This window comes from Polypterus senegalus, chromosome 2 (genome assembly GCF_016835505.1).
Source record: "Polypterus senegalus isolate Bchr_013 chromosome 2, ASM1683550v1, whole genome shotgun sequence".
In the NCBI taxonomy this organism is placed as follows: domain Eukaryota; kingdom Metazoa; phylum Chordata; class Cladistia; order Polypteriformes; family Polypteridae; genus Polypterus; species Polypterus senegalus.
In genome coordinates, this window is record NC_053155.1 from 5753970 (window position 1) to 5762679 (window position 8710).

Consider the following 8710-nt stretch of genomic DNA (forward strand, 5'->3'; position numbering starts at 1 on the left):
CTTCTTAAGTTTGTATATGCTGGGTTTTGGTCCAAGTGTCTGTTGATGGCGTTCTCATTTGATAACCAAGATTCAGCCAGCTCTCTGGCACTTTTAGTACTGGATTTAAATTTTACTTGTACAGTGTCCCAGTTAAATGTATGTGCTGTTGATTTAGTGTGCGTATAGATCAGTGATCGCGAGTCCTTTCTTCTGACGGTGTTGTGGTGTTCCTGTATACATGTTGTGATTCTTTTTGAAGTTTGTCAAATGTATACCGCTGAGCACGAACTGCATGGAATGCTGTACACTGTGTTTCATGTTTCTGCTGTTGATTTCTTGTTTTTGGCATTAAAGAGGACCGTGCGCAGATTGTTCACGATCACTGATCTATACGCACACTAAATCAACAGGACATACATTTAACTGGGACGATGTACAAGTAAAATTTAAAGCCAGTACTAAAAGTGCCAGAGAGCTGGCTGAATCCTGGTTATCAAATGAGAACGACATCAACAGACACTTGGACATAAACCCAGCATATGCAAACTTAAGAAGAACATATTCATAATAAACAAGACTTTACACCCAATAACCCAACCCGACCACACTGACTTAGTAATCCAACCCCCTCCACGTAATTTTTTGCTATATATTGCCTTTGATTGTTGTAAGTCTAAGCATTATCCTCTGATGAAGACCCCTGGCAGGGGTTGAAAGCTCAGGAATAAAAACTACTCATAATACGTGATTCATTTTCTCCCTTCTCCAGCTGCAAATATGCAAACCGTATCACAGACCTTCTCCTCCATATATATATGTATATATATACTGTATAACTTTGAGCCTCATTTTCATTCTGCTTTTCCAGGTGTTCTGATTGATTCATTTATTATCTACTAATTAGTGAGTCTGCCTTTGATCATTCAGTGTTGTTTAGCTGGCTCTCAGTTCTGTTTGTTTTAATTTTCATTATTAGGATACAATGAAGGGAGCAAACTGCACAAAAAATAACAAAACAATAGGACAACAACAAAAGAAAGGGAAGCATTAAAAGCAAAAGTAGAAATATTTCTAAATGTCTTATACATGTCATACAGCTTTGCTTTTCTAAAAGCAGAATAAGAGAAGGGAGAAAAAAGACTGTTTAAATAAATGAGATCAATTATTATCACTATTTGTGAATTTGACTGGAATAACAACCTGCAGCCACAGTGAGTCCTCCGGACAGACTTAGGGAACCACAGCCCTGTAAGAATGGAGACCCTGACAGCTGCACGCGCCCTGCACTCTCATCCCTAAATTCAGTCACAGAGGTGATGATGAAATTCTTTTTGACCCCAAACTACAAGTGGAGGGTACTGGTCAGTGGTCACATGGAGTCAGATGCAGATTTTTACACTGGTGTTCCAACCAAGTCCAAACCCTGGATAGAGAGGCTCAGTGAAGGACGTGTTGAACTTGTGCAGGAGGGTCATTGAGTGTGAGACGCTATAAAATGACAGAGAGCCAGCAGGCCAGTCCAGATACACGCCTATTCTGGGGCTGTAGGGGGCGCTGATTACAGTCTGCTGGCTATTATGATAAACAGAGTACTGGGAGTCAGACCATAACAAACTCCAGGACTTGTCGTTGAATCCAAAACGATACACGCCATCTCCTTTCCTGCTCATTCCTTTATATGAGACTCCTATCTCCACGTGTTCTCCACTCCACTGAATCTCCCAGTAGCACCGAGTTCCAGTCAGAGCCTCTCTGCACAAAGCTTGGGCCCACCAGTCAAATCTGTCAGGATATTTAAAATATCTGGTCTCTGTCCGCTCACGTGTCACCTTCTTATTCCCTTCATACAGGCGGAGGTCTCTGATTGCCGTATTGATGTCCAGGGTGAGTAGACATAAGTCTGAAATGAGAGAAAAGAAAATGAGTGAGGATATCTGTAATGGGACTGGGGGCGGAGCACAACACAGCCAATTAACAAGAACCAATCAGGAGCTGCGTGACAAGACCCAAATATGTGCTGTCGATAGTAAAGAACTCATCTGATTGGACAGAATCTCTGGGAATTTAAAATGAAATTACAAAACAAAGTGAAAGGCTGGCAAGTAGGACATTTGGAAGGAGTTTCAGTCGTCTGGAATGACGATAAACACCATGAGGTCACCATCAAGGTCAAAGTTCTAATGTGCTGACCATACTGACCTCTGACTTTATTAAAAGGACAAATCATTATTATGAATGTGTAACTGATTACTTAAAATCACCCCATAGTAAAACTTCATCATCAAATCTATCATTTCAAGAAAAGTTTCAAATCAGCATTTCTAGTTTTAACACAGATGATCTATCTATCTATCTATCTATCTATCTATCTATCTATCTATCTATCTATCTATCTATCTATCATCCATCCATTATCCAATCCGCTATATCCTAACTACAGGATCATGGGGTCTGCTGGAGCCAATCCCAGCTAACACAGGGCGCAAGGCAGGAAACAAACCCCGGGCAGGGCGCCAGCCCACTGCAGTATCTATCTATCATACAGTGCCTATCTATCAATCTATCATATAGGAGTCGGCATGGTGGTGCAGTGGTAGCGCTGCTGCATCGCAGTAAGGGAACCTGGGTTTGCTTCCCGGGTCCTCCCTGCGTGGAGTTTGCATGTTCTCCCTGTGTCTACATGAGTTTCCTCCAGGTGCTCCGGTGTCCTCCCACAGTCTAAAGACATGCAGCTCAGGTGCATTGGTGATCCTAAATTGTCCCTAGTGTGTGTGTGTGCCCTGTGGTGAGCTGGCACCCTGCCCGGGGTTTGTTTCCTGCCTTGTGCCCTGGGATTGGTTCTGGCAGACCTCCGTGACCCTGTAGTTAGAATATAGTGGAATGGATAGATGGATATCTATCTATCTAAGTATATTTCACAACTGTCTATATTATGGGGCCTTTGTCATTTTTTCTCTGTTAGATAGATAGATAGATAGATAGATAGATAGATAGATAGATAGATAGATAGATAGATAGATAGATAGATAGATAGATAGATAGATAGATAGATAGATGTTAAACTGCCTTTGTCATCTAAGTACTATATATTGTACTGCCTGTTATATTTATCTATCATATACTTTCTTTTATCTATTACATAGTGACTTTAATATCTATATATTATATATTTCCTTTCACATCTATCTACTGTGGGTATTACAGATACAGCTGTAATTATCGATAATCTTTCACTATTAAAACAGAAATCACAATTTGTTGTGAAATAAGTTGAAACTGACAAAAGTACTCAGTATCCACCATTCTTTACTCCATGGAGCAGACACTTTGCTTGACAATTTTAAGAATAAAACCAAATACAAATGGCCTATATGAAAGTATCAAAGTCCTCATTCACTTATTATGGGGTCCCTTGAGCTAATCTTTTGTAATCCTTCCAGCCCCCCTCCATGTTTCATGTTGTTTCTTTGCACACGTTGGTTTGTTGTCTGAGAACACAGAGCTGTTGTGACTCACCATTAAGCTCTCATTTACCTCAAATTAGGTGCAGATGATAAGAACATCATGAGAGAGGATCTCTTCTGACTGTGTCTTATTTGAGGTCCAGATATTTACTTTCAGTTTGTTCTTTGTTTTTGAAGTGTGTGTTATCACAATACCAAGATTAAGAGAGCTCTTTGAGGCCTAGAGATGCCTGTGAGTCAAGGAATGGAATCCTAAAATACTCCAAATAATTGGAAATCAACCATTCCACTGTTTAGAAGATCTTTAACAGAAGCTTTCTCGCTCTCTTTTTCTAAAGCGTAAAGTCACAAGTAGACTGCAGAGCTTCCGTGTACATATACAAAGAACTGCAATGGCAAAAGTGCAACGTGCATTCTTTCTCCGATGTATAACCGTCGTCATCATCTGAGCTCACCTCTGTTATAGCGCATCTTAATGTGAAAACAGCAGTGTCAGATGGGGAGAGGGTGGTGGGATCGTGAACGCGACTGAGAGAATAAAACTGAATATAAAAAAAAAACAAAGCTAACCTTTACAAGTATAATACATTTACAGCGGCTGTTACAGACTGAAATCAAAAGTATGTTTTTATTCTAAGATAATAAGAATAAGAGCAGCTCACTTCTCAAAACGGACTCATCCGGGGTCGACCAGGTGAAGTCTTGATTACCAGTCAACAGTTGATACCGTTGTGCCACCGAAGTGGTTGTAGGAAATGTGTGTCTATGTCGCACCCTAATGCAGGTTCTTTTTCTGCAGTTATATTCTTGAATAGAAGCACATTTGTTCTGTTATATTTGCACCTTTCGTGAAAGTGTTTCTTTGATGTTTGGACTTCAGCCTTCACACATTATACGTTTCATGTCAACATTTCGTCAATTATTACCAAAACATGAAAAATGTTTCTATTTTAACGATGTGTTTACATAGATTGTTGTAGACACGGAACACACATGAAATGCAAATGTTCCAAATAACGATATAGTATTTATAAAAGGTGTCATTTTGCTTGATTTCTCACTCTATACAACTCTAAGCAACTGACAAACAGGTAAACAGACTTGAGCTGAGAAAACTGTGTGGTGGTGGGGAGATGTCATAGTAGGTTTCTTGTGTTCATCGACACATTTACAGGACAAAAGACGCTGATGGAGAGGTGCGAAGTGATTTAAGGTGAGTCGGATCTACGAGTTTTTTTTGTAGGCTCTGGTAATTCTAGCGTTAATGACATCATCTTTATGTGAAAATACTGTTTAAATAAAGATCACATCCTGAGATGTTCACATATATTAAAGAAGAAAAAAGAACATGTCATGTGGCGTACTTACTTTTTCACAATTGTATATGTTAATGGTAGTGGATATTGTAATTTTTTGGTGTGAAGCACATTTGTTTCATGCAATGTGTTGTATAAATAAATTATTAGTATCATTATTATAAGGGAATGACTCAAAGAGAAAAGCACTGCAAAGGAGAGATTAGAAAATAGAAAGAGAAAACAGCAGGAAGTGCAAGTAAGTAAAAGAGAAATGACAAAGAAGAATGGAAGGACTTGTATGACCGATGGACTTGGTGTAGTCGGCAGGATTACATTTGATTTGTCTTTTTCTTGTTTATTAGTTCCCATGAGTTAATTTGACACAAGAGAGTTGAGTCCTACAGACTGCTTTGGTGATTTACTGTCTGATCCTCTCTATCCCATAATGCATCAGTCACAGGACCCCATCACGTTCAGCTCACCAGTGACACCACACTCACATGGCACCTTCTGCTTGTTACAGTTTCATATCTTAAGCCTGCCATGAGATATTAAGTGAGAGATGATTTCTATTCTGATGATCCACTCAGTCAAAGCACAAACTCACATTGTAAAAACTCGTCTCTCCTCTGAGGTTCAGGAGGCTGTAAGGGGAAAATTGGAGCTTCACGACCTGAAAATTAAAAGAAAAGAGAAGAAGTGAAACTGTGAAGACAGCATTGTGTAAAGTTAATTAAAATACAGTAAGTGTAGTTTAAATGAAACACAGAATGACATGAAGCTGAAGCAGAAAAGTCGATGGGTCATCAGCAATGTGTGAAGATCTGCTTTCTCTGTTAAATGAAACAGAAACATTCATCATGTATTCATCATTTTCAGCTCATCAGTCACACAACACTCAGGCTGCACTTTCTGCTGGTTACACTTTCATATCATAAGTCATGCCTGGCATATTCAAAAAGAAGAAATGATTTTTATTCTGATGATCCATACATTCAAAGCACAGACTTACATTGTAAAACCTTCTCTCTGCTTTGAGATTTAGGAGCCTGTGGAGCAACAATTGGAGCTTCACGATCTGAAAATAAAAAAAAAAAACAGAGAAGAATGGAAACTGTGAAGATGACTTTGTGTAAAGTTAGTTAAATTCTTAAAGAAGCATTACAAATGCAGTGCTAAAAGTTACCATCAAACACAAAATGACAAGCAGCTAAAGCACAAAACATGATGGGGTAACAACAATGCAGGAACAGAATGGAGCACAAATCTACAAAGCATACAAATCTATCATCAGATGTCATCAGATTGGACAGTCAGCACAGACGCCACTACAGAATGACCAGCTGATGGTGGGTGGCCAGTTGGCTTTGACTTTCTCTCTTACAATTGATCGAGGACCCCCAGGGGTTTATTTTCCCCATTGATGCTGCTGACTGGGACCACCAATCATCAGTTAATTAATGGACAGGTGGTGCTGGGCTCCACTTATGTCTATCAGTTTCAAACGACTTTGTTTTCTGTCTGTTTACAACAAGTCTGTACACTTACTCTGTATTTAATAAATTGTAAAATGTTTGCTATCCATGGATTACAGTGGTGTGAAAAACTATTTGCCCCCTTCCTGATTTCTTATTCTTTTGCATGTTTGTCACACAAAATGCTTCTGATCATCAAACACATTTAACCATTAGTCAAATATAACACAAGTAAACACAAAATGCAATTTTTAAATGATGGATTTTATTATTTAGGGAGAAAAAAAATCCAAACCTACATGGCCCTGTGTGAAAAAGTAATTGCCCCCTGAACCTAATAACTGGTTGGGCCACCCTTAGCAGCAATAACTGCAGTCAAGCATTTGTGATAACTTGCAATGTGTCTTTTACAGGCTCTGGAGGAATTTTGGCCCACTCATCTTTGCAGAATTGTTGTAATTCAGCTTTATTTGAGGGTTTTCTAGCATGAACCGCCTTTTTAAGGTCATGCCATAGCATCTCAATTGGATTCAGGTCAGGACTTTGACTAGGCCACTCCAAAGTCTTCATTTTGTTTTTCTTCAGCCATTCAGAGGTGGATTTGCTGGTGTGTTTTGGGTCATTGTCCTGTTGCAGCACCCAAGATCGCTTCAGCTTGAGTTAAAGAAACAGATGGCCGGACATTCTCCTTCAGGATTTTTTGGTAGACATTAGAATTCATGGTTCCATCTATCACAGCAAGCCTTCCAGGTCCTGAAGCAGCAAAACAACCCCAGAACATCACACTACCACCACCATATTTTACTGTTGGTATGATGTTCTTTTCTGAAATGCTGTGTTCCTTTTCGCCAGATGTAACGGACATTTGCCTTCCAAAAGTTCAACTTTTGTCTCATCAGTCCACAAGGTATTTTCCCAAATGTCTTGGCAATCATTGAGATGTTTCTTAGCAAAATTGAGACGAGTCCTAATGTTCTTTTTGCTTAACAGTGGTTTGCGTCTTGGAAATCTGCCATGCAGGCCATTTTTGCCCAGACTCTTTCTTATGGTGGAGTCGTGAACACTGACCTTAATTGAGGCAAGTGAATCCTGCAGTTCTTTAGACGTTGTCCTGGGGTCTTTTGTGACCTCTCGGATGAGTCGTCTCTGCGCTCTTGGGGTCATTTTGGTCGGCCGGCCACTCCTGGGAAGGTTCACCACTGTTCCATGTTTTTGCCATTTGTGGATAATGGCTCTCACTGTGGTTCGCTGGAGTCCCAAAGCTTTAGAAATGGCTTTATAACCTTTACCAGACTGATAGATCTCAATGACTTCTGTTCTCATTTGTTCCTGAATTTCTTTGGATCTTGGCATGATGTCTAGCTTTTGAGGTGCTTTTGGTCTACTTCTCTGTGTCAGGCAGCTCCTATTTAAGTGATTTTTTGATTGAAACAGGTGTGGCAGTAATCAGGCCTGGGGGTGGCTACGGAAATTGAACTCAGGTGTGATACACCACAGGTAGGTTATTTTTTAACTAGGGGGCAATTACTTTTTCACACAGGGCCATGTAGGTTTGGATTTTTTTTTCTCCCTAAATAATAAACACCATCATTTAAAAACTGCATTTTGTGTTTACTTTTGTTATATTTGACTAATGGTTAAATGTGTTTGATGATCAGAAACATTTTGTGTGACAAACATGCAAAAGAATAAGAAATCAGGAAGGGGGCAAATAGTTTTTCACACCACTGTATATAGTGCATTTCACATCTATCTGTCTATTTATTATATAGTGCCTTTCGTATCTATCTCTCTGTGTATCCTCCTATGCCATATGCTGATTATGATTGTCTTGTTTATTGTGCTGCAAAACTGGAGACCAGCTGGAAATCAGTCAGGCCAGCAAACCTGTCCTGTGTTTGTAATGGATCTTTGAACATTTCGTTTATGAATACAGTACACAGACAGACAGACAGACAGACACGTGAAAGTCCCCAGTTCTTCATCCTTTTTCACATTACAGCACAGACTACAATATTAAAAATTCCCATTCTGATTATGAATTTAATGTAGAAAAAAAAAAAGAGCAATAACTCACATTGCAGAAACGCGTCTCTGCTCTGAGGTGTAGGAGGCTGCAGGCTGTAAACAGGAGCTCGCCGTCCTAAATATAAAACAGACAGAGAAACCCTAAAAACAAAGAAGGCTTTTTCAAACCTCATTGCCACTATGAGGTGTTTGGCTCACATGGCAGAGAAGTAACTGACTTACAAAAGTGCATTGCATTCACTAAAGAAAACACACACTACACTACACTACATATGGACAGAAGTGTGTGGCCGGCCCACCAAAGGTCTGAGTTGAGGTGTTTCATTGTTCACAGGTCCATTAAATCAGCACACAGTCATGCAGTCTCAATTGACAAACTGAGGAGCTCAGTGACTTTAAACGTGGCACTGTCAGAGGATGACACCTTTGATACAAATCAGCATGTAAAATTTTGAAATCTGCT

General features: G+C 39.6%; 1 protein-coding gene across 1 annotated transcript; it reads right to left on the minus strand.

The window, feature by feature from the left end:
- Positions 1-1027: 1027 nt before the first annotated feature.
- Positions 1028-8645, minus strand: LOC120521758 (tripartite motif-containing protein 16-like). Its single transcript, XM_039743141.1, has 4 exons — positions 8297-8645; positions 5757-5822; positions 5352-5417; positions 1028-1882 (listed from the first exon to the last, which is right to left on the minus strand). The coding sequence occupies exons 1-4, from the start codon at positions 8418-8420 to the stop codon at positions 1362-1364; spliced, it is 777 nt and encodes a 258-aa protein (XP_039599075.1). The 5' UTR covers positions 8421-8645; the 3' UTR covers positions 1028-1361.
- Between the last annotated feature and the right edge of the window lie 65 nt (positions 8646-8710).

Coding starts and splice junctions, on each gene's coding strand:
- LOC120521758 (XM_039743141.1), bottom strand. CDS start 8,420: ATGAGGTTTGAAAAAGCCTTCTTTGTTTTTAGGGTTTCTCTGTCTGTT. Junction 5,418..5,756: donor CAGAGAGAAGGTTTTACAAT/GTAAGTCTGTGC, acceptor TTTAATTTTCAG/GTCGTGAAGCTCCAATTTTC. Junction 1,883..5,351: donor GAGAGACGAGTTTTTACAAT/GTGAGTTTGTGC, acceptor CTCTCATTTCAG/ACTTATGTCTACTCACCCTG.